General features: G+C 42.4%; 1 protein-coding gene across 1 annotated transcript in view; it reads right to left on the bottom strand.

Moving 5' to 3' along the window:
• Nucleotides 1-27,817, bottom strand: part of COL4A1 (collagen type IV alpha 1 chain) — a 182,046-nt gene that overhangs the window by 96,999 nt on the left and 57,230 nt on the right. The window contains exons 10-21 of the mRNA XM_035110373.2: nucleotides 27,445-27,507; nucleotides 24,230-24,265; nucleotides 22,592-22,633; nucleotides 19,003-19,092; nucleotides 17,521-17,556; nucleotides 16,827-16,886; nucleotides 15,292-15,336; nucleotides 13,955-14,008; nucleotides 13,799-13,840; nucleotides 9,020-9,113; nucleotides 1,382-1,417; nucleotides 317-481 (exon numbers count right to left, since the gene is read on the bottom strand). Of these exons, the coding sequence (XP_034966264.1) occupies nucleotides 317-481; nucleotides 1,382-1,417; nucleotides 9,020-9,113; nucleotides 13,799-13,840; nucleotides 13,955-14,008; nucleotides 15,292-15,336; nucleotides 16,827-16,886; nucleotides 17,521-17,556; nucleotides 19,003-19,092; nucleotides 22,592-22,633; nucleotides 24,230-24,265; nucleotides 27,445-27,507 (763 nt within the window). The remainder of the gene's footprint in view (nucleotides 1-316; nucleotides 482-1,381; nucleotides 1,418-9,019; nucleotides 9,114-13,798; nucleotides 13,841-13,954; nucleotides 14,009-15,291; nucleotides 15,337-16,826; nucleotides 16,887-17,520; nucleotides 17,557-19,002; nucleotides 19,093-22,591; nucleotides 22,634-24,229; nucleotides 24,266-27,444; nucleotides 27,508-27,817) is intronic.

Below are 27,817 nucleotides of genomic sequence, written 5' to 3'. Positions count from 1 at the left end.
AAACCTATCCATTCTTAAGGAAATCAGCCCTGAGTGCTCCCTGGAAGGACAGATCCTGAAGCCACCTCATGAGAAGAGAAGACTCCCTGGAAAAGACCCTGATGTTGGGAAAGATGGAGGGCACTAGGAGAAGGGGACGACAGAGGACGAGATGGCTGGACAGTGTTCTCGAAGCTACCAACATGAGTTTGACCAAACTGCGGGAGGCAGTGCCTGGTGTGCTATGGTCCATGGGGTCACGACACGACTAAAAGTCGGACACGACTAAAAGACTAAACAACAACAACAGCATACTTTGAGCTGCATTTTGACTTGCCTGTTGCAAAAGGTGGGCCTGGAAGCCCTGGTACACCGGGAAGTCCTGGAGGTCCATCTCTTCCTTTTGGCCCAGGCAATGAAGATCCAGGATACCCCCGTTCACCCTTTTCTCCTCTCTCGCCCGGAAAACCAGGTGCCCCTATTATCCCAGGACTGGGTTGCCCTTGATTACAATAATGCAGTGAAGTAGGCATCAATAAAACCAACAGAAGAAATATTGACCAATAAGTTGTTTAATAACAATAAAATAATTGCAACACCATAATAACAGCTAAATCTGAGATACCATACTGAATTTGATCCTAAACTACCTCATGAGGTCAAACAATAGCAAGATAGCTTATTTATCAGAGCTACTTGTTCAACCTAATTCCTAGAAACATCCACATGCATAGGGCCTACTGAGGGCAGTATTTTCCTAATGAGTCCCACCAGGGCAAGTGTTGCCCCCCCCCAGCCCCCGTGAGCACCCTGCACCCTCCCCAAATCTCCTCCAGAGGATATGGGGAACCCCTAGAACAGATTTAGGGAGCAAACAGGGAGAGGAGAAGGGGAGAACATTCCACTGCACATGCAGAAATTTCTGTACTGACAGAACAAATGCCATAGTGCTATGCTGGATTCCACTCGTGAAGTTCAAACATGCAGAGTGTGCAGTACTGAAGCAATATGCCCAAGAGAAAATTTTGCAGAAATGTGTTAAACTGGGCACTGACGTTTATCTAAAAGTTTTTTCTTGTTCCCAGCAGACCTTGGTGCAACCCATTTCATCTTAAGACTGTGACCAAATGTAGAATTAAGTCTCCAGCATCATCCAAACATGTTTTCCCTCTCCCCACATTGCTCTGTTAACCATCCTGATGAAGAGATCATGAGAACTTAAAAGCTTCTGTGCTATTTTGTGATATTTTGGTGGCCTTAGAAATGTATTGCCCTAATATGGATTTTGGAATTCTTTTGGTGGACCAACACTTTTATCTTTTTGTGCAAAAAGTTTTAGAATTTACATGGAAAGCCAATACACACCCTAAAACAAGACAACCAAATAATGAAACAGTCTTACCTGGTAGACCTGGTGCCCCTGCTAGACCTGGAAAACCTGCAAAAGCAAAGGTAGTGGATTCTCAGGTAGTAAAGATTTGAACTGCTTGGTATAATTCCAGGGACAGTCCTAGAATTAGAGAAGACCCTGGTTTCTGATTTGATCTCAGAATGTGCCGGTTTTACTTTTCCCCCACCTGCACGTCTTAGAGAACAATTAAAAGTGGTGCTGGGGTGTGGCTGTGTGTGAGTAGGTGCAAAAACAGAGTCCTGTTTATCCTGAAAATGAAATACCTGAACCAAATGAAGGAAATGGTGAAGCTGGCATACAAAGCCCTTCCTATAATTTTGAAGGAAAATGCCGCTAATCCACTTTAAATTATTTAATTGCAATACTTCCACAACCAGCCATTTTTAAGGAGATTCATAGACTGTTTATTCATTCATTTATTTATTGTAAATGGAGCCTTACACTGTCTACTCAGAAGTCCCACTGTATTCAATGGAGCTTATTCCCAGGTAACTGGGTAAAGTCTGCACAACCTTAGATTGCAATCCTAAACATTTTTACTCAGAACTGAGTCCCACTCAGGATTTACTCTCTGTTATGTTTCCATCATCATTGTATCCTGCCTTTTCCCCTGACAGGCAGCTTAACGCTAAATTTTTATTTCATTCCATTTACATATCTGTGGAAGGTGTTGTACGTGATCCCTCCTTGCACATTTTTTTCTTTACAACAATCCTGCGAGGTAGGTGAGGTGGAGAGGTTGCAACTGGCTCAAGGTGACAGATGTATATGTGCACATATGCTGCAGCGAGGCTCCTCACGGGGTCCCTGCCATGGCAGCATATTCATCCAGTGCTTTTCCAGCTGCACTGGCTCCCGGTGGAGTACAGGGTCAGATTTAAGGTGCTGGTTTTGACCTTTAAAGCCCTTCGCGGTTTAAAGCACTTCCGGTTTTCGCCGCAGCCGCGATCGGACGCGCTCCGTGAGGTCTCCGACCCCCGGGGTATTTTGCTGGGAAAAAAAGGGGTAGCGGAAGGCTCAACGCACCCCCAAGAGAAGGGTCGGGAGGCGATCTCGACCTGAAAGCGTCGGTGGTGTTTGGAGGAGTCTCGGCACCCCTCGCCCTCCCGCTGGAGGAGCAGAGGTGGGGGAGAACCCAGAGCACTAAGACGACACGATCAACTTTTCCAGCAAGAAGCTGCGTCTCCGACGCGTTCCTGACGGTAAAATTTCATTACATTGTTACCTTGCCTTAACCCAGGGGCGTGAAATTAAGAAGGGAGAGAGACTGGAAAATCCCCCCCATTTGAACTGTGAGCTAAAACAGAGACAGAAACAGAGTTACTCGCTGAAGGGGGAGGACGGAAGTGCGGATACAAAAAAACCTTTTTTAACACTTTAAGAGACGCCGCCTGGAAAACAAAAGGAATGAGATAAAAGACATTAAATTAAGGACTTTATTCTTGAAACCATCCGCATTCTGATAAAAACAATACGCATACAATAAATTGCGCCTGTGATAAAAGATCAACTACTTGAGCAACCGCTTATGCGCTGCGACAGAGAGTCGAAGGGAAGAGACTAATTTTACCAATTAAACGCTAACCCGGTGAACGGCAGAACGATTTTAAAAACGGAGTGGGAGAGGGTGGAAGAGAGTAGGGCTATCTAAAATGGCGGGCACCCCCACCACAGAAATGATGAAGCAAAAATCCGAATGAAGAAGCCGGAAGTAAGGAGAGAAACATAGATAAAAGAAGCGAGTAAAGAGGGATCCAAGTCCGACGCAGAGGGAAAGAAGGACATCTAGTGGCAAAATAAAATACGGTTATAAGTCTACTCGAAATCTAGTGCAGCGCCATCGTGTGGTGAGGAAAGATCCTGCAGCTTGGGAATACAACTGAATATAACTGACAACCATGAATGAGAGATTGAAAAGGACAGGGACAGGGAGTTCCCAGCAAAGAAGGAACTCCGCAATAGAAGAAATGGACTTAAAAGAACTTATTTGGAGTTTGAAAGGTGACATTGGGGAAGTAAAGAAAGAACTGTCAGAGATTAAAAAAGAAATGAGCGATAGAGTGGAAGACAAGATGGATAATATAGAGGAGAGGGTAGAGACTGGTGAGAAAGAAAGGAATGAAATGAAAACCCAGCTGGGGGAAATGGATGAAAGAAGTAAAGCAGCAGAATTGGAAATACAAGAAATGAAGGAAAAAATCCAGATGTTGGAAAACAACCTCAAAAAAGCAGCCAAGGAAAAAAGGGAAGAGAAAAAGGAAATGGATAGAATGAAAAAAGAATTAGAAGAACAAAGAATAATGCAAGAGGTGGCCCTTGATGCCCTCGCCATGTTACAACTTAAACTCCGGGAAAAGACGTTGAGGTTCCGGAACATTCCAGAAAAAGATAATGAAGATATAGAAAAATGGCTAATGGATGAATTAGCAAGATGGCTAGAGATGGAACCTGAAGAAATAGAAGGAGGAGTCGAAAAAATCTTTAGAGTAAATTCGAAAAAGGCGAGAGAAAACAACTGGCCTGGAGATTGCATAGTGAGTTTCAATACAAGCTGGCTGGTAGAGAAGATACTACAGACAAAAGGAAAAAAGAAATTGAGGATAGAAGGAGTAGAGATTTTCATATTAAAAGAAGTGCCACCAAGACTGATAAAAAAAAGACAGAGATATGGATTTCTTACTAAAATTCTAAATGCTAAAAAAATCCCCTTCCGCTGGGAATACCCAGAAGGCTTGTCTTTTTTCTATAAAGGGAGACGGAGGAAATTTGAGAACTTAGGCCAGGCTGATATATTTTGGAGAAAGTATTGGCAGGAACTGGGTGGTGAAAAAGTCCGGCCGATAGACGAACCACAGGACAGCAATCAAGAAGAAAATGACGACATTGGTTTGGAAGAGAAAGAAGACGAGGAAAAAGAAGATCAAGATGCAGTGACAACATAAAAACTTTAAGTCAAACAAGGTGTAAATAAGGTTATAAGGGATAGACAGTGATTGTGATAGGAATGGGGTTATAGGATCTAAACGCTTCAATATGATTAGACAAAATGAAAAAGGACTCTCTCCTGAAACAGGCTTCCGATGTTCAGACACACCATATTTAGATTGTTTTTGTTTTGTTTTTGTTTTGCTTTTTTTGTTTTTGTTTTTGCAGTTGTGTATGATTAGAAATTCCTTTTTTAAAAAAACAAAATTCCTAATAAATTACAAATAAATCAAAATGAAATTAAAGATTATATCATGGAATGTGAATGGATTAAACAATAAGAAAAAAAGAAATAAATTAGGACACATTTTGAAAAAATCAAATTGGGATATAATTTGCCTTCAGGAAACCCATATAAATAATAAACATGAAAGAGTCTTAAAAAATGATAGATTGGGGAAAGAGTTTATATCTGCAGGTAAAAAGAAGAAGAGAGGAGTGGTGGTATATGTCAAAGGGAAATGGGAACCAAAGCTAATTTGGAAAGATACAGAGGGAAGGATAATGATGGTTGAAATAAAGGTGGAAGGAGAGTCGTGGTTACTTGTGGGGATATATGCGCCTAATGGGAGTAAAATGGAATTTTTTAAGGAATTAGAAGGGAAATTATTAGAACATATAGATAAGCAAATTTTAGTAATGGGAGATTTAAATGGAGTCTTAAACCCAGAATTAGATAAATCAGTAATTAGGAAGAATGAAAAGGGTCGCAAATTACCAAAAAGTTTTGAAGAGATGGTGGGAAATTTAGAATTGATTGACGTTTGGAGATATAAACATCCGATACAAAAAGAATACACATTTTATTCTTCCATACATAAATCGGCCACTAGAATAGATGGAATCTGGATCTCAAAAAATTTGATAATAAGAATAGGGAAAACGGAAATATTACCCAGAACAATGACTGATCATAATCCCGTAATGTTAAACATAGAAAAAAAAGAACAGGATATAAAGAGAAGATGGAGAATGAATATATTTCTATTGAAAAATAAAAAAATTCTACAGGGGGCTCGCAAAATGGTACAAGAATATTTTGAACAAAATGATAATGGGGAGGTAGACCAAAAAACAGTGTGGGATGCGGGGAAGGCTGTGACAAGAGGATATTTCTTACAACAAAATAAGATCGATAAAATGGCCAAAGAGAAAAAGAAAAAACAGTTGGAAGACGAAATTAAGAGGAAGGAGAAGCTATTATATAAAACCAAGAAAGAGGAACTCAATAAAGAGATTAAAATTTTAAGGGGCGAGTATGAGAGAATGGTGGAAGAAGAAATGGAAAGGGAAACCCGATTCTGGAAATATAAGAATTTCGAGTGGGCGAATAAGCCGGGAAAGATGTTAGCCTGGCAATTAAAAAAAAGGAAAAATGAGAGGTGGATAAATAGATTAAAAGTAGAAGGAAAATTGATTGAAAAACCTAAAGAAATTAGAGGAATATTTGAAAAATTTTATGCAAATTTATATCAAAACATAGGGGAAAAAGAAGAAGAGATAGAGAGTTTTTTAAATAAATATAAGTTACCCAGAATTTCGGATGATAAAATTACAGCATTAAATGAGATGATAACAGATAGAGAAATAAGAGAGGTAATACAAACGATGAAAATTGGCAAATCGCCAGGCCCGGATGGGATCCCCATAGAGTTTTATAAAAGTATGGAAGATCTATTGTTAGCCCCATTGAAGAAAGTTATGAATGGAATATTAACGGGAGGAATGGTACCAGATTCTTGGAGAGAGGCCACAATAACCCTTCTACCTAAACAAGATGCCGACCCAGATCAACCCACAAATTACAGACCCATCTCCTTATTAAACTGTGATTATAAAATTTTCGCTGGCGTTTTGGCAAATAGATTCAATTGGTTCCTAAAAGAAATAATACATGAAAATCAATCTGGATTTGTTAAAGGGCGACAACTAAAAGATAATATAAGAAACATAATAAATATAATTGAATGTCTTGAAAATAATAGAGGGAAGGAGGCAGCACTTCTGTCAATTGATGCCGAGAAGGCCTTCGACAACGTGTCGTGGGCCTTCTTGAAAAAAACATTGCAACATCTAGAGATTGGAGAAAAAATGAATAGAGCAATCGAATCGATATACAGTAAACAAAAAGCTAAAATAATAATTAATGGAATAACAACAGAAGAAATTAATATAGAAAAAGGTACGAGACAGGGCTGCCCCCTGTCCCCTCTATTATTTATAATAGTACTAGAGATTCTGCTTAAAAATATTAGAGAGGATAAGGAAATCGAAGGGATAAAGATAGGGACCACAAGATATAAAGTCAGAGCCTTCGCTGACGATGTTATGATCACGACAGAAAACCCATTAAAAAGTGTTCCAAGAGCATTAGAAAGAATAAACGAATTTGGGAAATTAGCAGGGTTCAATTTAAATTATAAAAAAAGTAGTTTGTTAGTAAGAAATTTAGAAGAAAGAGATAAAAGAGAATTACAAGAAAAAACTGGTATTGAAATTAGAAAGAAAATAAAGTATTTGGGCATACAATGCGTGCTAATGCACGCGACAACAGCGGGTAGACTCTTAATCGCCAAAAATTGGAAGAGTAAAAAAGTTCCAAATAAAGAAGAGTGGTTGACCAAATTAATAAATTATCAGAATTTAGCAATTAGAGTTGGAATATCTAAAGGTTTAAGTGAAGAAAAAGCAGGAGAAGAATGGAAACCGCTCAAGATTTATCTACAAAAACAAGTGGAAAAGGCGCAGTTAATAGCGGATTCATGAGGGGCACAATATTAAGAAAATAAATTAAATTAGAGAAAGGTATGCGGAATATCAGTGAAACCAAAATCAGAATACAGGAGTGGTTGGAAGTCATGATACGGTGGAGGGGGGAAAGGGTGGGGGGACAGTAGGTTTTAGTAAGTGTAAATGCTAAAGTGTTTTGAAATATATATGTTTTCTTTGTTCTTTTTCTCCTTTTCTTCTCCTTTTTTTTCTTTTCCTTAAATTGTATTTGTTAAGATATGTTGAGATTATATAAGTTATATTAGGTTATGCTAAATATTGTTATATGTTTGTTATGTTATGTTATGTTATGTTAGGTTAGGTTTTTTAAGTTAAGTTTTTTTTTTCCTTTTTCTTTTCCTTTCATTTCATTTCAAGTAATTTTGAATTGACATTGATTTCTGTTTGGTTATGTCTGTCATACTTGCTATTTATACTTTATTCTTTCTATATGTTGAATTTTAAAGATTTTCAATAAAGATGGTTTTTAATTAAAAAAAAAAAAAGCCCTTCGCGGCCCAGGACCCTCATACCTACAGGACTGCCTCTCCTGGTATGCCCCGTGGAGGACCCTCAGGTCCATAAATAGTAACACCTTAGAGGTCCCGGGCCCAAAGGAAATCAGATTAGCCTCAACTAGAACCAGGGCCTTCTCAACACTGGCCCCGACCTGGTGGAACGCTCTGTCTCCTGAGACCAGGGCCCTGCGGGACCTGATTTCTTTCTTCAGGGCCTGTAAGACAGAGTTCTTCCACCTGGCATTTAGCTTAGTGCCAACCTAATCCCCTCCCCCCTTTTCCCTTTCCCTTTCCTTCTGTATGAGGCTGCATTTTAATTTTAATTTTAATGTATTTAATCTTGCTCTTAAGTTGTATTTTAATCAGTTGTTCTATATCTAGTGTTAGCCACCCTGAGACTGGCCTTGGCTGGGGAGGCCGGGGTATAAATTTTATTATTATTATTATTATTATTATTATTATTATTATTATTATTTGTGTGCAGTGAGATCAAATGCAGGAAAGGCTTCCTGATGTAGACTAGAAGGTCCCAATTTCCATCTGAGAAATATTGGAGGGTTTGTATAGGTCTAATTATCACCTCCATATCATGGCAAACATATAATTCATGAAAAAGCTCAACATCAACTGGGCATGATATCAAATGTGGATCTAATCATGTACAATTTTATTGTATTATTTATTAAAAATGAGTTGGGGCCAATTAAGTCATACCCAATACTAGACCTGTTGAAATCAATGGACTTATCCTGAGTGGGAATAATGGTTGGATATTGCCTTATTGTCATGCGGGTGGTGCTGTGGGTTAAACCACTGAGCCTAGGGCTTGCCGATCAGAAGGTCAGCGGTTCAAATCCCTGTGACGGGGTGAGCTCCCGTTGCTCGGTCCCAGCTCCTGCCAATCTAGCAGTTCGAAAGCACCTCAAAGTGCAAGTAGATAAATAGGGACCGCTACAGCGGGAAGGTAAACGGCGTTTCCATGTGCTGCTCTGGTTTGCCAGAAGCGGCTTAGTCATGCTGGCCACATGACCTGGAAGCTGTACGCCGGCTCCCTCGACCTGTAAAGCGAAATGAGTGCCACAACCCCAGGGTCATCCGCGACTGAACCTAATGGTCAGGGGTCCCTTTACCTCCCTTTACCTATTGCCTTATATATTAATTATAATGTATAGCAGGCACTTTATCTAATTATGCACTTCATTTTCCTGATCTATTGAATGAATGCACTGAATTTAGAGAAAGAAAGAATCAGCTACAATCTCACCAGGAAGTCAATTAAATCATTTTTTAAACCAAATTGAATTACTTTCTTGACCAAGTTAATTTAATGAAACAATTAGCAATTAGCAATATTTACCTTTTTGACCTGGTTCACCTTTTTGTCCAGGAATTCCGGGAGGACCTGAATCGCCTTTCTCACCTATTACTTCTTGATCTCCTATCCCTATAACCTGAACAACAGGGGAAATAGTGTGATGTAGATTAATTTTTTTAAAAAATGCTTTCAGCCTTCTAACAGATAAGAACTATAGGGTTCAATCCTGTACACAAGTGGCTTGCTAAAATCTTCTACTCTGACTTCTACTCTGTGCATTATCATAAAGTTTAGGCTTGCAAGGGTTTGTTTTTAGCACAACCTCAAACCCCTTCAGTTCTATACATTTATCTAATTACAGTGGCTAAAAATAGTCCTTGTAAGAGTAAGTGGGGATGAGGGGTTTTGACTCCAAGGTCAGCTGCGATGCCACATACTACAGAGACCTCACCACCCAGGTGCTTTAAGTAAAGCAACTTTACTTTAAGTAAAGACTGGAGAACTGAGCGCCAGGGACAAATGTAAGGTCCTGCACTTTGGCAGGAAGAACCAGATGGGGGACACCTGGATTACTAGCAGTACCGGTGAAAAGGATCTAAGGATCTTAGTGGACCGCAAGCTTAGCATGGCTCAATCGTGTGATGTAGCAGCTAAAAAAGCCAATGCAATTCTGGGCTGCATCAATAGGAGTATAGCATCTAGATCAAGGGAAGTAATAGTACCACTGTATTCCGCTCTGGTCACCTAGAAAACTGTGTCCAGTTCTGGGCACCACAGTTCAAGAAGGATACTGACAAGCAGTGGATGATTGGCAAATGAAGATGATGGAGTACATGGAAATGGCTGAGATGACCGGAAGAATTCGCGACCAGGGAGAAGAAGCGACAGAAGAAGAGTGGAAAGACTTTAAATTTTATTTGAAAAAATATGCTAAAATTCAATATTAAGATTAGATTTAGAATTGTATAGAAGCTGTGGATTTGGAGAATTTGGGAAGTATATAGAGGTTTGAAAGAGTTGAAACCCTAAGAAATTTATATAAAAATGTATTGGAAATTGCTAAAGATAAAAAGATAAAAAGGAAATGAAGCACAGAGTGAGGGAACTCGAGGAGGTCCCCACATACAATGTTAAAAGAATTTGGATTTTCTTTTTATGTATTTTCTTTTATTGTATGTTTTTGTTATTCTATCTATTTTTTTCTATATTTCTATAAAATCAATAAAAATTATTATAAAAAAAGAAGAAGCTGGAACATGTCCAGAGGAGGGCAACCTAAATGGTCAAAGGCCTGGAAACAATGCCTTATGAAGAACGGCTTAGGGAGCTGGGTATGTTTAGCCTGGAGAAGAGAAGGTTAAGGGGTGATAGGATAGCCATGTTCAAATATATTAAAAGATGCCATATAGAGGAGGGAGAAAGGTTGTTTTCTGCTGCTCCAGAGAAGCGGACACGGAGCAATGGATTCAAGCTACAAGAAAGAAGATTCCACCTAAACATTAGGAAGAACTTCCTGACAGTAAGAGCTGTTCAACAGTGGAATTTGCTGCCAAAGAGTGGAATTTGCTGTCAAGGAATTTGAGTGCCAAGGAGTCTCCTTCTTTGGAGGTCATTAAGCAGAGGCTTGACAGCCATATGTCAGGAATGCTTTGATGGTGTTTCCTGCTTGGCAGGGGGTTGGACTGGATGGCCTTGTGGTCTCTTCCAACTCGATGATTCTATGTTTCTAGGTTTAAGGATTTAGATTTGGTGGACAGATGATACATCATAGCACTTTATTGTCAGACTTTATTGCACTTTATACTGGACTTTTAAGACTTCGAGTATGAGACTTTGCACACATTTTTGAATCTCCTTGTATATGTGAAGGTTGTTTATACATTTAAATATTTGCACCTCATGGTGGTTTACCTTTTCATTGCGTACCAGATAGAGCTGATAGACAGCTGCCCTGGACACAGAATTGACCTGCGCCTCCATGGATAGCTGTGAGTCCAGAATGACTCCCAGGCTGCGCACCTGGTCCTTCAGGGGGACAGTTACCCCATTCAGAACTAGGGAATCCTCCACACCTGCCCACCTCCTGTCCCCCACGAACAGTACTTCTGTCTTGTCAGGATTCAACCTCAATCTGTTAGCCGCCATCCATCCTCCAACCGCCTCCAGGCACTCAAACAGGACCTTCACTGCCTTCACTGGTTCTGATTTGAAAGAGAGGTAGAGCTGGGTATCATCCGCATACTGATGAACACCCAGCCCAAACTCCCTGATGATCTCTCCCAACGGCTGCATGTAGATGTTAAAAAGCATGGGGGAGAGGACAGAACCCTGAGGCACCCCACAAGTGAGAGCCCAGGGGTCTGAACACTCATCCCCCACTACCACTTTCTGAACACGGCCCAGGAGGAAGGAACGGAACCACTGTATAACAGTGCCCCCAGCTCCCAACCCTTCTAGACGTTCCAGAAGGATGTTATGGTCGATGGTGTCAAAAGCCGCTGAGAGACTAGGACTAGGAAACAGCTCTCACCTTTGTCCCTAGCCCGCCGGAGATCACCAACTGATGGCAGAAAGTGTGGAGGAATTAAAGAACCTTTTAATGAGGGTGAAAGAGGAGAGCGCAAAATATGGTCTGAAGCTCAACATCAAAAAAACCAAGATCATGGCCACTGGTCCCATCACCTCCTGGCAAATAGAAGGGGAAGAAATGGAGGCAGTGAGAGATTTTACCTTCTTGGGCTCCTTGATCACTGCAGATGGTGACAGCAGTCACGAAATTAAAAGACGCCTGCTTCTTGGGAGAAAAGCAATGACAAACCTAGACAGCATCTTAAAAAGCAGAGACAACAAAGGTCTGTATAGTTAAAGCTATGGTTTTCCCAGTAGTGATGTATGGAAGTGAGAGCTGGACCATAAAGAAGGCTGACCGCCGAAGAATTGATGCTTTTGAATTATGGTGCTGGAGAAGACTCTTGAGAAGATCAAACCTATCCATTCTGAAGGAAATCAGCCCTGAATGCTCACTGGAAGGACAGATCGTGAAGCTGAGGATCCACGACTTTTTCCACCTCATGAGAAGAGAAGACTCCCTAGAAAAGACCCTGATGTTGGGAAAGATTGAGGGCACTAGGAGAAGGGGACGACAGAGGACAAGATGGTTGGACAGTGTTCTCGAAGCTACGAACATGAGTTTGACCAAACTGTGGGAGGCAGTGGAAGACAGGAGTGCCTGGCGTGCTCTGGTCCATGGGGTCACAAAGAGTCGGACACGACTAAAGGACTAAAAAACAACAACACTATATACATATGTACAAGACAGAGCATCGACAAGCATGACTGTACTAATCTGATTCAGAATCCGAAATCACCTCCCTTCGTGATTTACACCAGCATAACCCCTGGGGCACCCGGAACCTCCTCCGTTGTTCCCTCCTCTTTCCCCCCATCCTCTGTTGGGGTGAGGGTGCTGGTTGAGCACCCTCTCCACTAGAGCTGGTCTGTTGAGCGGCCGGCGCTGTGACTCTTGGAGCCTCCTCCTCTCTGCAACTCTTCCTCTGGAGCTCCCATCTCCACAACATCCCTAAGGGTTTGCAACTCCTCCTGAGCCTCAGTCCCACCTCCCGGAGGAAGCTGCCATGCACTAGGTGCTGGGGCTCTGGCAGCGTCCAAGTGCACAAATATAGGATGGGGGACAACTGCCTTTCTAGCCGTTCATGTGAAAAGGGTCTAAAGGCCTTAATGAACAACAAGCTGAACATGAGTCAACAGTGTGATGCAGCAGCAAAAGAAGACTACAGTAATGCTATTCTAGGCTGCATCAACAGAAGTCTAGTGTCCAGATCAAGGGAAGCAGTAGTACCACTTCATTCTGCCTTGGTCAGACCACACCTGAAATACTGTGTCCAATTCTGGGCCCCAAAATGTAAGAAGGATGTTGACAGGCTGGAACATGTGCAGAGGAGGGCAACCAAGATGATCAAGGGTCTGGAAACCAAGCCTTATGAGGAATGGTTGAAGGAGTTTAGCCTGGAATAGAGGAGACTGAGAGGAGATAGGATAGCCATCTTCAAGTATCTAAAGGGCTATCACATGGAAGAGGGAGCAAGCTTGTTTTCTCCTGTTCTGGATGGTAGGACTCGAACCAATGGCTTCAAGTTACAAGGAAGGAGATTCCGACTAAAGGTCAGGAAAAACTTTCTGATGGTAAGAGCTGTTTGACAGTGGAACGGTTTCCCTCTGGCGTTTGTGCACCTTCCTCAGAGGTTTTTAAGCAGAGGTTGGATGGCCATCTGCCATGGATGATCTAGTTTAGATTCCTGCATTGCAGGGGGTTGGACTAGATGACTCTTGGGTTCCTTCCAATTCTACAATTCTGTGATTCTATGATTCTTCTGAAGTGGATGCACAGTACTACTGGAAAGTAAGCAAAACTGTTTTTGTGCCATTCAAACACAAATTTGTTACATATAAGGAAATATCAAATTTTGATCACATCAAAAAAGAAAGCATCACAGATGAATCAATATTTTTACACAGTCCCTTTCTAAGCATTAAATTAAGAAGCCCTGGGAAAAGCTGTAATCTAGTGGTGGATCACATCACCTTCATATGGATTACATCCCTTGGGGTCTCCAGTTGGAATGATCAGAGCAGCTGTTGGGAATGATATTTGCCTAGGACCTTCCACAGCTGCTGCAAGTCAGAGTGGGCAGCTCTGGGCTACATGGGCAAATAGCCTGACCCAGCCTAGGGCACTTTCCTATCTTCCATTTATTATAGTTAAAAGAGACATTCATTTAAGCACATAGGTTTAATACTTACTATTCCTGGAGGTCCTGAAGGACCTGCTGCACCCTTATCTCCCTGAAAAAAACAAAGAGTTACATTCTAAAGCTGACTAAAGGAAACATTATTATTAATTGCAATATAGTCATTGTGAAGGAAAGCTAAGGTACATTTTCAAATGGATCTACTTACTTTAGGACCACTTATTCCGGGCAGTCCTGGAAATCCCGAGGGGCCAGTTTCTCCCTACACGTATAATAATAATAATAGTTTTCATTAACTGTGGTATTTGTAAATCAAGACAAGCTCCTTAAGATTATTTTAACCTCAATCCATTCATTGTCATCCATCCTCCAACTGATTTAAACAAGAGGTAGAGCTGGGTATCATCCGCATATTGATGGACACCCAGCCCAAACCCCCTGATGATCTCTCCCAGCAGCGTCATATAGATGTTGAAAAGCATGGGGGAGAGGACAGAACCCTGAGGCACCCCACAGGTGAGAGCCCCAAATACCACTTTCTGGACACGGGCCAGGAGGAAGGAGCTCCCAACCCTTGTAGATGGTTCAGAAGGATTCCATGGTTGATGGTATGAAAAACTGCTGAGAGATCCAACAGAACCAGGAAACAGCTTTCAGCTCAGTCCCTAGTCCACTGGAGACCAATGACCAGCATGAGCAGGGCAGTTTCAGGCCTGAATGGAAGGGATCCAAATGGTTCGCATCCTCCAGACATGCCTGGAGTTGTTCAGCGACCACCCGCTCAGTCACCTTGCCCAGGAATGGAAGATTTGAGATTGGGCAATAACTGGCCATAGTGGCTTGGTCCAAGTAAGTTTTTTTTTTAAAAAAATAAGTAATTTAATAACCACTTAAGGGGTTCCAGGAAGACTTCCTCACAGAGGGAAGCATTTGCTATCACACAGAGTCCATTGCTCACTTTTATGAGCCAGGATGGGCATTGGGCAAGTATCAAGGAGACAGGTGGTCAGTTTCAGTCATCCAAGCAGCCTGTAGACATCCTCAGAAACAACAGGTTGAAACTGATACAACTTGACCAGAGAGAGCACCAGGACTCTCCCGACCCAGCACTGCTATCATGGTAGAGTCTGCTTCCTTCTGAATTTGAGCAATTTTATCTGCAAAAAAAAGCCTTTGGAAAATCATTACAGGAGATATTAGAGTCTTTAGCAGACCCCAAGCCACCCGAAGGAGTCTCCTGGAAATGTTTTCCGCAAATGCAGTAAAGGGGCAACAAAGGTCTTCTTTGCTGTCACCACTGCTACTTGGTAGGCTCAATGTTGAGCTCTCCTCCGTGTTTGGTCCATGGCCTTTTAAACTGTGTGGTGCAGGGTTCTTGTTTTTGTTTGTTATTATGGTACGGTATGTATTTTTGTGTTTTTACATTGTAAACTATGCAGTGATCATCTGATGAAGGGTTGTATAGAATTGTAATAATTAAATACCAGAGATAAAAGCTTTTAGAAGTATGTAAAAGCAATATTGAAGAAAATTGAAAATACATACAGTTCTTCCCTTCTCTCCATTTTCTCCATCCTTTCCAGGTCTTCCCTGAAATGTAAATAGTTTCATATAAATTCCTACTACTTTTTTTTAAAAAAAAATGTTGAAACTGCAGAGTAAGTGGCATGTGTCCTTCCCTAGCTGGTCTTAGAAAGCATTTAGTTTTTCCACGCTTTCTCAGAGTCTCATGGGGAAAACCTGGAGAAAGCTTCAAATGTAGAGCTGCATGTAACCACAGTGGCAAGGAAGTGGAAGGATGTGAGAACACCCTCAAGGGAAGAATGGCTGATGAAAACCTTGGACTATGCAGAAATGGCAAAAACTGACAGCACTGATTAGAGATACAAATCTAGAATCATTGAAGAAGGACCGGAATCCCTTTTCTGGTCAATTTAAAGAGTTATTTTCCATATGTGAAGTCCACAGCAGGGTTTGAAGATTAAGGGAAAAAATAGCAGAACATATTAAGAAACCTGTTAAAGAAGATGAAAGCGGATAGGGTGGAATTATAAAATGCAATTGACTGTATTCTTGATTATAAACATTGATGATGGATTGGTATTGTAGAATTGGGTAGAACTGTTGAGTGACAAAATGTAACTTTTAAGCTCAAAATAAAGTAAAATAAAATATTTGTTAAAAATATTCTAGTAAAATTCACATTTTTTAAAAAAATAAGCATGTTTTATCATTTTTATTTGATTGATTCATATGTCAAAAGTAATCAAATTCTTTCTGCATTGAAATCATTTCTCCCTTAAAAAAAGACAACACACTATTTCAATCAGAAACCAACCTTACTGTCAGGGAACTGCCCGAGGATCCTCTGGAGTTAGAGGGAGGAGAATTGTTGTAGAGGGAACAAGCAGGAGGGGGAGAGCAGGAAGTGAGGGTGGAGAGAGCGGGGGGGGGGGGGGAGTCAGGAGGTGTGAAGGTTCTCAGATGCTGACACAGAAGGTCAGCTCCAGCACTGATCCTGAGATGCAGCCAGTGCCTTCAGCCCAGGAACGGAGGGGGATAAAGAGCAGGGAACAGAGGAGGCCTCTGAAGCTCACAAGACTGTTATGCTGGAGGTGGAGCAGAAGATTCTGACTTAGAAGGCAAAGCAGCATGAAATGTAGCTGTGCTTTGTATATGCAGTCATACCTCGGTTTAAGTACGCTTCGGTTTGAGTACTATCAGTTTAAGTACTCCGCGGACCCGCCTGGAACGGATTAATCCACTTTCCATTACTTTCAATGGGAAAGTTTGCTTCAGGTTAAATACGCTTCAGGTTAAGTACAGACTTCCGGAACCAATTGTGTACTGAAACCGAGGTACCACTGTATGTAGTTGAAGCCTTGTAAATACCATCCTGGCTCTGCCAATTGATTTGCGAAGGGGAGCTTCAAATCTCACACCTACCAACAAAATTCCCTGCAGTACAAATCTTGCTTTCAGATTTACATCTCGTTGAGATGACTAATATGTTTAACAGAAATCACTGAATGGCTGGAGAAGCAAAAGCAAAGGGATGAATAAACACTAAGCATACATACCCGTGGACCAGGCTTCCCAGGTTCACCTTTCTGCCCTTTCTCACTTAATCCTGGTGAGCCCTTAAAAAAAATAATGCCATTAGTGCATGTTAGTGGTACCTCGAGTTACAAACATAGGGCCACTAGGCATTGCCAATGCCACTGTGTGTCCTCTTAACCCTTTCTTTTGCTCATTGGCATAGATTTTCTTCACCAGTTCAGCACTCCCATGTGAGTGCTGTGTTGGGTGCTCTCTCCTTCCTTCCTTCCTTCCTTCCTTTTGCATGCTGTGTTCAAAAACTGTGGTTGCGAGAGGTAGAGAGAGACTCAAAGTCCTGCCTGTTGGGATGTCGGGGGACTCTCAGGAGTGGGGCTGCTACTGCTTGGGCTATAGGAGGTCATTAACTGGGGGTGCTGTGCTAGCGCTATGCAAGCTGGGGTGCAGGGAGGAGGGCTCAGCTTGTTACCATGAGTTCATTGGCTCCCTCCATGATTGGGGGGTCATGTAGGCATCATTGCCACAACAACCTCTGATTGCTGGGAATTTCTGAGCTCATGTCTGGCTGCTGTTTATGCAGCGTTTTGGAATTTTTGAGTGCTGTGGTCTCTCCACCCCTCCTGGGGTGAGCATGTACAATATAGGACACAGCAGCTATAGCATTGCTCAGTAAAATGAATTCAGGACCCCCAAAATACAGATCAGTTTTAAACTTACTGGAAAGCCAGGGTCACCCTTTTCACCAGGAGCACCCTAATGGAATGACAAAACAAAGTAGATTAATATAATGAGGCATCAGCTATACCCTCCTATGATCCTCCATTTAAAACACAGTAATTTTTGAAGAGTCTCCAAACCTTGAAAATGTTAGGGTTACTGTCTTGCGTAATGATTTGTTTTTGAAAAGTTTCAGATTCTCTGATATAATCTGCTTATAAAAAACTGCTGAAAAGAAAACAGGTTCACAGATCAATTGTGATCAGAGAACCTTCAGTCCCCTTGAATCAGAAGTGAGGAACCTTATGGGCTCTGTGAGCCAGATCTTTATTGGATTGTAGCATATGGGCCAAATTTGACAGGTGGGGGGCATACTTCCTGTCAATCACCTGGTGCCACCATGAAGTCAGGTGATTGAGTGCTTTGATGGCCCAAAGTTGAGACTTCAAAGTACCACACAGAGCTTGCAAAATGCTATCAGCTGACAGGTAGTGAATCTGAAGCCTGCTTTCCCTTGTCAATGCCCAATTAGGAATGCAGTTTAATGTTCCCATTGTGCACTGGCAGCCACATCTCTACCATACCAATTTGGCCCATGTGCTGGAGGTTTCCAATTCCTGCCTTAAAACAGTGCCCAGAATCTGTTGACTAACCTGAATGCAGAAATGCCCATCCAATGGCAGTCCTATGTCCTGGTCCATGGGGATGAACACTGCTGCAGAGAGGTGATGGTCCAAACAAGAGGGAGATGAGGCACCTCAGGGTTCCAGGAAGACAGTAAGGCTAGCAAAGCCCGGATCAGCACCAAGGTTTGGTTCTGCATCTAGGCAGTTAAAAGGGCAAGGCCCCTCCTCTGCAGTTTGTTGGCTTCTTCTAGGCTGTGGGCTTCCGAGCTTTAGGGCTCTCCTGCTCCCCAGAGGGGTCTGTCAAGTCTGGCAGCAGAGGTGTCTCCTCAGGCTTCAGACAGTTGCAGGCTTAGATCTCTCTTCCAAAAGGCAGCTGCCACTCTGTCTCCAAAGATTCGTGGTTTGTGACCACGTCAAGTTGAAGAGATGAGAAACCCCTCCCTATGGATCTCCCACTGGAATAAATTGGGTTGGTCTATGGAGCTGCTAACCTACATCTCATTGAGCTATTTTCATGCTGTCACATCTAGTTTGGTCTTTTGTGCACTCACAGAGAGCATGGCAAATGAGTGGTGGGAGTGGGTCAAAGAATGAACAAATATTCCAGAGAGAATAATTTACTTACCAAAAAAAAAAGGAAAAGGAGAAAATTGATGGACCTCAGTAATCTCTATCACAACTGATAGCTTTTGGAAATTAATGATTGTAATTGACTTCCTTTTAATCAGAGTAGACCCATTGAAATAAATTGACCTGTGAGTTGTGGCCATTAAATTCAGCATGTCTACTCTGAGTAAAAGTTTGTGAATGCAGCCCAATGCCACTGACATCAGAAGAACAAAATGCAGACACTCACCGTCTCTCCCCGTATCACTATGGTTCCTTTCTCTTGCTGTTGAGGAACACTTCCCTGGGGACCTGGAGGGCCCATGGCACCCCGCTCACCCTAGAGTTGCATGCAAGAAAAATTAAAATAAAATTAGCTACAAGAGGAATAATAGAAAGCGTAAAATTAACTTAAGACTTTGATTCTCTTCAAAAAAATTGTTTTGTTTTAAAGCTCATTATTATCAAACAAATTTGAAGGTACTAAAATTTTAAAGGTAAAATTAAGTGTATTCAATCCTATCATTTCAGGAGATAATGCAGCATAACTTATCCAAGAGAAATTTGTTCTTAGTGGTAACGAGTCCTTCAAAAATGAGAGATAAATAGCATCAATTCTCAGAAAGAAAAACCTTCTATTATTTTTTCTTGCCTTTTTATAGAAGCCTACCAGTTCCCTTGAAAAAACACACTAAATAAAAGAAACTCCATTTAATACTGGCTCGTGATTCCCCCTCCCCCCAATTTTTTTTTAAAAAAGGATTGAGACTTTCACATTCTCAAAAATAAAAATCTGGACAAACCATAGATGCCAACAGTATCGGTTCAGCACAGTTCTGGTAATGCTGAATCCCCAAATCTAGGGAATAAATTTTCAGGGAAGTATTTCTTAAATATTCCCACTAGTCAATGAGATAATATTGGGAGGGGAGGGGGTTTCTGAATTACTAGGTTGAAAGTAAATGCATGTCTCAGTGATTCCAAGCATCTGGAAGAGGAGGCCAAGCACAAAGAGATCAGTTTGCGATACATGGGCTGCTTGGCTGAGTGATGCTCCTATCAAAACTCAACCACAGATATGATGCTGTGAACAACAACAACATAGAAACTCATTGTATTTTACCTGCCTGCTTACCAGCAGCGGCCAGTTGAACAGGGGTTGGGGGGGGGGGGAGTGTCACTGCAGCTTACCCAAACAGCACATGAGGGTTGTGTGGAGACACTCCTAGAGCCAACCTAGTACTCACACCAGTACATCTGCAACTCCACCCCACTGGTTATTACTGTAGCTTACCTTTTAAAAAGAATTTCTCTAAGTCTTTCCAAAATATAATGACATACAATTATCCACAATTCTCTTCCCCAGCTCTCCATGGGCAAGGGCCCTGGCTTTCTTGGGAGGACTCCCAGTAGCCTCATGAGGAGTGGCGTTTGTGATCCAGGGCTGCCACTGTGTGCAGCCATTTCTGGGCTTTGGCACAGCAGTGGGGTGGGCATTTCCCACCCTGTGTGGCTGTGTAGTAGCCGGGAAGTTGGCTCCCAATGGGTGGTGTGTCAGTGGACCTGCGTGAAAACTTTGCTCAGATGCCAAAGTCTCGCTGGGCTTTCCCTCACACCCTCCCGAATTTCAGGGGGTCCCAGGCCTGTTCTGAGTGAGGGTGAAGACATGGTGGGAAGGCCCCAATGAACAGGAGGTCCCTGTATTGAAAGTGGTGTGCTTCTATAGTAATCTAGATATATTTGTGGTGGCTGAGATAGGTGTTCTGAAGGTCTATGGAGATGAGGCAATTATTGGTGTGAAGATATTTGTGGATCAATAAGATGGAGTCCATCTGACATGTTTTGTAGATTATTTGAGATCCAGAACCGCCCTCCAGTAGGCATCGTTTCCAGGCCTTTGACCATTTTGTTTGCCCGCCTCTGGACACGTTCCAGTTTGTCTGTATCCTTCTTGAACTGTGGTGCCCAGAACTGGACACAATACTCCAGGTGAGGTCTGACCAGAGCAGAATACAGTGGTACTATTACTTCCCTTGATCTAGATGCAGCCCAGAATTGCATTGGCTTTTTTAGCTGCTGCATCACACTGTTGACTCATGTCAAGTTTGTGGTCTACCAAGACTCCTAGATCCTTTTCACATGTACTGCTCTCAAGCCAGGTGTCACCCATCCTGTATTTGTGCATTTCATTTTTGGGGGGAGGAGGGGGTGAGAGGGAAATAGCGAGAGAGAGAGAGGGAGGGACGGAGGGAGGGAAGAGAGAGGGAAGGAAGGAAGGGGTGGGTAAGAGAGAGAGAGAAAGAAGGGAGAGAGAAAAAGACAGGGGGGAGGAAGCCTGCTCTTGTGAGAGGTGGTGATGGGATGAGTGCCCCAAAAGGAGCGCTTTCGGGGCACTGATCCTGTCGCCACCTCTCACAGGGGCGGCCGCGTCTCTCTTCTCCCTGGCTCACTGTGGGGCGGGGGGGGGGGAGGGAAAGCGGCCCAGACGGAGCCCTCCCTCGCCGCTCGCCCCAAAGCAGCGGGGCTAGGCAAGAGCTAAGTGTCTCCTGCGCAGCCCCGGTGCTACAAAACAAGCCACGAGGGAGAGAAATGGAGCCCTCCTTCAAGGCTTTGAAGCAGCGAAGCTGGGCAGGGCGGTCCTGAGGAGACGTGCAGTGAAGAATGAGGCTGTGCAGGATGTGTGGGCAGCCTGTCTCTCATCTGAACTCAGCGCTGCTATCTGCTCCAAGAGGGTCTCCCAAATGGCAGTCGGTGTGTCAGGCATTGATGGGGCCCTGCTCTTACCAGCTCTCCTAGGAGCTAAGAGATGTATGTGTGAAAAATTGCAACCTTTTCCTTCGAGCACAGTCAGTCAGAGGAAAGGAAGAGGGGGAGAATTTGGAAGAATTTAAAGATTTTATATACAAGCAATCCTTGTTTTGCATGGGGGTTCCATTTTGGACCGACCCCCACACACACACCAGTGAGGCATGTGTAAGATCGCTCAGCCCCCTTTCGTGACTAGTAATAATAATAATAATAATAATAATTTATTATTTGTACCCCACCCATCTGGCCGGCTTCCCCCAGCCACTCTGGGCGGCTTCCAACAAAACATTAAAATACAGAAATTAAAAGCATTAAAAGCTTCCCTAAACAGGGCTTCTTTATGAGGTCTGGGGGGACATTTCCAGGTTGGGCACCGTGCGTGCGCGTGGGATTGTGCGTCATTTGGTGCACCTAAATTGGTCTTTGCCTATAGTAAGAGGAGTGGAGGAAAGTATTTTCAAAGGTAGAAAAGGGTGGGAGAAAGCTGCTGATTCAGAGAAAGGAAGGCTAGGACACAGTGGAAGGGAGAGTATTCAGGAGCAGATGAGGGTAGAATTAAGCAAAAGGATTAGAATAACAAGCCTGAAGATGAAATGTATACAAGAGGCCACAAGCAACATGGCTGGTTTGTCAGAAGGCAGGAACAAACTGGTTTGGGAGCCCAGCCTACCCTGCCTCATCCACTAGGTGGAGCCACAGCCTAATCCAATGACCAACACAGGCAATAGGAAATCACTGAGCTTACCCCATAAATACAGCTGTGTGTGTGCTTTTGTCTCTTAAAAATATTTAGGAGTACTCTCATTTTCCTACTCATATTGAAATACTGCCCCTCAAAGAGGCCAAACTTAGATTCACAAAATGTTTAGGGGTATGCATACCTCTGAGTCCCCCCAGAAAAAAGCACTGTGCACAAATGCAGACCCAATTTAAAGATGCTTTTATTGAAGTGGGCATCCTAACATACTGTAGCGAAGGATTATAGAGGTACATAGCATATTTGGTTATGACTTTCAAAAGAACAAACTTACCTTATCACCCTTTGGTCCTTGGAAGCTTAACCCCATATGACCCTGATGACACAAAGAAGAGGCATTTTATAACAAAATAAGTTAATCAAAGCAACTACCCGGTATATAAAAGTGCTCCCTCGCATACATGCAAACACACTAGAATGCAAAGACCCAATGCGTGAGGTGGGATTTGAATTGAAGACCTCCCTGCCAAGGGAGATCATTCCACTGTCAAACAGCTCTTACTGTCAAAAGGTTTTTCCTGATGTTTAGTAAGAATCTCCTTTCTTGTAGCTTGAAGCCATTGATTCAAGTCCTACCCTCCTTATAGGTTAGCTAATTTTCCTCTTTACACAACGAATTCACTTTTGGTTTACATCTGTGTCTGTGTGGAGCGTTTCCAGGTCTCAATGTCAAAATATACCTAGAACTGAGTGTCAGATTGCATGTGAGAATTGCAGGCTTGCATGCAAACTGCACACTTTGCAACAATGCATATTGCTATGACACAGAGTTATTGTGCTAACTACAGTCACCATGGTAACTGTACACCAGCAGCTGATACTACAAGATACTGCAAGAAAACAGCCATTATTACTAAGCTTTCAATTTTATTATTATTTATTAGAATTCTTAGCCATTCTTCCCCTAAAGTTTACAACTCACGGGCAGGTTACAAAAAGGTACAATTGGAATGTTAAAATGAGTTAAAACAATTTTTACAATTAAAAAATAGAGTGAGTCCTAAAAATATACAGTATACCCATATTTAAGGCCATGGGTAAGAGGTGCATCTTCAACATATTATGAACACTATGCAACACATTCAGCAGTCATTCCATATTATTTGTAAAGTGATTATTTCTAGAAGTGAATAACATGGAAATGACCACTGAACTTGCAATATATTTCACATCCTGTGAAAGCTCAAATATAATGCAGAAATTAACAGTTAGGAGAATGTAATGAAATTGAATAAATGCTCATGTGAATGCAGCTGTTGTCTCTGGAACCCTACAGAATTTGACTGGATTTGTAAGTTTAGTAAGCCCTGCCTCCCGAGAGGAGCTGGCTGGTTTTCTACAAACCCTTTGCCTTATTTTGCAGACTTTGGCCCCTGTAAGACCGGGGTGTGTGTGTGCAGAAGATGCCTCCTCTGAATCAGAGAAGGGTGATATGGCTGTGTCATCTAGCCAGGAAGGTCATGAAGAAGGTGGTAGAAGTTCTTCCCCTAAGTACAGAGATGAAGCAGCCTCCTCCTCTGAGCTCGCTGATGCATAGGGCACAGTCACCAGCCATACATCATGACAATATATAGTATGTGCATTTTTACAATCAGCAAATTTACTTTCGAAATTTCCTTCTCATAAACCTTTAAAATGCCAAGAGTACTTGCTCGTTATATTTTTGATTCTCAAGATCTGACTGCAGTCCTACACAGTACTCAAGTAGAAACTTTTAGACACAAGGCTGCATATGAAAACAAAGGCAAACTTCAGTTGTTCAAGTAATGCTATTTTAGAAACTCAAGGAAATGAGAAACCCAGTGATTTGTTACTCCCGCCCTCTGGACATCTAGATCAGTATACAAATACACACACACTTCCTGAAGGAAATCAACTCCCCCAAAGCACCATTGACTGTGAATAGTCTTACCTTCTCACCCGGGGGGCCAGGTGGCCCTGGAGAACCCTGAAAAAGAGAGTGTTTTATTAATACTATTAATACTGATATGCTTGTTTCAGCCTTCTCAATTCTTTAACAAAGGATAATATTATAAATGGAATCTTTATTTCATGCCGTTTCTATCAGTGAATTAAGTCATTGAATTGTCTTATCTTGAACACAATTCTCACTGAATAGAAATACCAGCTTTCAAGGAACAGATGTGGCCAAGTCAATTCTGTACTAGATTAATCCTTAAGTCAAAGTCCACAGAAGAAGCTGCTCTCCCTAAGTAGAGGATGAATTTACACCCTACTTCCTGTTTGTATTCCCAGTCGCTTTCGGCTGAACCATCAAACTCAGGAGATGGCTTACCATGTCTATAACATGTATCTGAAGAAGTGTGCATACACACAAAAGCTCATATGTCTCTAAGGTGCTACTGGAAGGAATTTTTATATTTTTTATTTTGTTCATATTTATGGTACCCACAGGTTGCTTCAAAAAAATCACAAAGGAGAAAAGAGCAGCTCTATATGTAGTCAGACCAAATCCTTCTGATTGCTACTCATTCTAATTATGGATTTAGGAAAAGTAGAACCTCTGATAAGTTCCCTTTGGGTGAAGTTGTGGTGTATCAGCCGGAAGTGCATGTTCAATACACAGCACTACAAATATTTGCCTCAGAGATGGGCCTTGTTCAGGCATTCAGTCTGCCTGCCTGCCCACCACATGGAGGGAGGGGAGAGGGGGGTTCTGCCCCTGCCGCCATCCATTCTGTGCAAGGTGCAAAAGGGCACTGTGTTCAGGATATGCATATACTGCACACCTGAATAGCCTATAGAAATATGTATGGATATGTAAGTTGAACCTAGGTTCCTTTGAAGTCAAACAACTTAGTCTTAACTTGTCCCACTGTTTTCGATGGAACTTAAATTCAACTATCTCAGGCTGCAACCAACCCCCAGACTCTTGAAGTACACAAAGCTTTCCCTGTGAGGAAAACCTCTTGAAAAACACCTACAGTAAATAAAAATATTTTATTCAGGGTGGATAGAGTTAATATTTAAAGTGGTAATCTTGCCTGTCAATTATTTTTTCACTAGTCTTATGCTACCTGTGTGCTGCAAGGTGCTTTGCTCACCGCCTTCCTGTGGGGCTGAGGTTTGCGGTTCCTTTGCACTCCACCCTTGATCCTTGCCACCTTGCCGCACTCGCTTCCCAGCTGTTGTGGGGAATTCCCCATGGCCTGGGGATCTAGGGGTGGCCCCTTACAATGGCCCAGTTGGTGCTCATAAAACCAGAGCAGCAATACATAAAAGGGTCATTCGTGAGGTGGAACTTTGCAGCCCAGCCCAGAAGCAAAACCCCTCCTGCCCCTCCTTCTCCTTAGGATGCTTTGAACTCAGCTTAATCCTTATCACATTGCTAATATTATTTTCCTTTTCAGATCCAGCATTAATGTTGCTTCCCTAGGTCATTCCCAGATTAACAATTTGTTTTCTCCTATCTCCTGACTTTGCTATGGTTGCTAATGCTTGCTGTATTCAAAGCCGGGAAGGAATTTGTAGGTGATTTGTAGACAAATTGGCCAGGCTGGCGCTTTTGCCTCCCCCATGGCAAAACATCACAACTTTGGCGGGTAAGGCATTGGTTGGAATCCTAGTCTTTGAGCGTCGGGTGAAGTGATGCATCAACCAGTATGGAATCAGCCGTATTTCCAGGGTACCCTGTTAAAGGATGTCCCTGTCCAGAAGCCAACATGGGGCAGATGGGCCATAGGGCTTCCAGTGGCAGCCTTAAGGATGGCCACCTCAGTTGATTGACATCTTAGGGAGGCCATAATCCTTGGCGTGAGCCTGAAGTGGAAGCAGCCTTCCGCTGGGAAGCTGGAATAGATATACACCCAATGCCAGGTGAGCCAAGGTTTCACCTACACCTATAATCAATAAGGTTGTGGCCATTTTAATTCCAGGTCATTGTCTACCTATATTTGTGCCCTCTCACTTCACCTCAGAATTAGAGGGGGGTGACATTCTGAGACTGGGACCGAAATGAGGTAAAGCAGGGGGGGAATCCACCTTGTGCTAAAGGCTAAGCTGAGAAGAGAGCTCAGGTCCGAGGCAAGTAAAGATATTAATTAAGCCTCTCTGGGAGTTGAATAGAATAAAATGAACTGATTGAAATAAATTGGCTATTTAGAAAGTCACATGCCACCTTTCTCCCTGCCGAAAAGGGGAATGATTCTATCTGGTTCTGAGATATGTTAAAAGGACAGGAACACTCAGCAGAATTCCTAAATTTGTATCCCCCTCCCTCTATTTTGGGTATAAGAAAGGAAGGAGAAGCCTGGCTGTGGAAATAGACACCTGCCTGTACGATGTTGAATCTCATTCCAAATTTGCATTCAGTCAAGTAGTTTTTTCAGATATATTGTGTTAGCAATTCTAATACCACCATTATACTTTTCACCTATCTGCTCAAAAACAACTCCACATGGCCAAGATCTTTAAACTCCTTCAAGAGGTTATCCATTCCCAAAAAAGGCATGCTGATTGCTTTCTTTTGCACATGTTTCATTATTAATTCATCTTTCCTAAACATTAATGTGCAAAACTAGATGCAGGGCATTCCACGGGATCTTCTAATCCTTCAGGCTTTCTTCCAGACCCTCACATTGTATGTCTAACTGCAGGATGTACAAAAATATTTATTTTATTTTATTATATCCCACATTTCTTCCCTTATGGAGCTCAAGGAGACATGCACAGGCTCCTATGGTGGTGTTCTTATTGAGAAATAATTATTTTTATTTTGCAGAGCAGTAAGTAAACATGTCTTTTTCACTTCTGCAATATCTTTTTTGAGCTAACCAACTTTTAGTTCTATCCCTCTAGCCATGTTGTCTCCTTTCTCTTCCTTTCTCCTACTTTTGCATATCTGTTATACATGATGTTATATATTATGTTTGAGTTATAAACAGCAGTACATAGAATCATAGAGTTGGAAGGGATCCCAAGGGTCATCTAGTCCAGCCCCTGCAATGCAGGAATCTCAACTAGATCATCCATGGCAGATGGCTTTAAAATCTCCAAGGACGGAGAGTCCGCCACCTCTCAAGGGAGTATCGGAAGCAAGGAAGGAAGGCAGCGGCCTTATGTTTGCCGAAAGCATCTATGAATAAAGAACTATCAGCAGACACTTACAGGTCTTCCGGAAGGTCCAGGTGGTCCAACAGGGCCCGCAATACCTGGTAAACCAGGTGTTCCCTGTATATGACAAAAACCATTAAACACAGTATCTTTCCCATTTATCTGTCATTCTGTTGTCTTGTACCCTAGTATGATTCAGGGCAAACTACAGAGGTAACAACTTTTTTGCACTGAAAAGCAGCCAAGGTGATTTGGAGTGTGGCAGTGGAGGGTTTATCCTTTCCTCCAGCTTTGTTTCCCTGGCTTAACACCCCACCCCCACCCCCAAGTACAGTACAGGGACAGGGGGTGGGAAGAAGTCTATATTGAAGTTACATTTTCCAGTCTGCAGCTGGCAGAAGCGTCAGGAGCAATTTCCATCAGGGAA

The sequence above is a fragment of the Zootoca vivipara genome, chromosome 3 (genome assembly GCF_963506605.1).
Source record: "Zootoca vivipara chromosome 3, rZooViv1.1, whole genome shotgun sequence".
NCBI lineage: Eukaryota > Metazoa > Chordata > Lepidosauria > Squamata > Lacertidae > Zootoca > Zootoca vivipara.
This window is presented reverse-complemented; position numbering and strand designations above follow the sequence as displayed.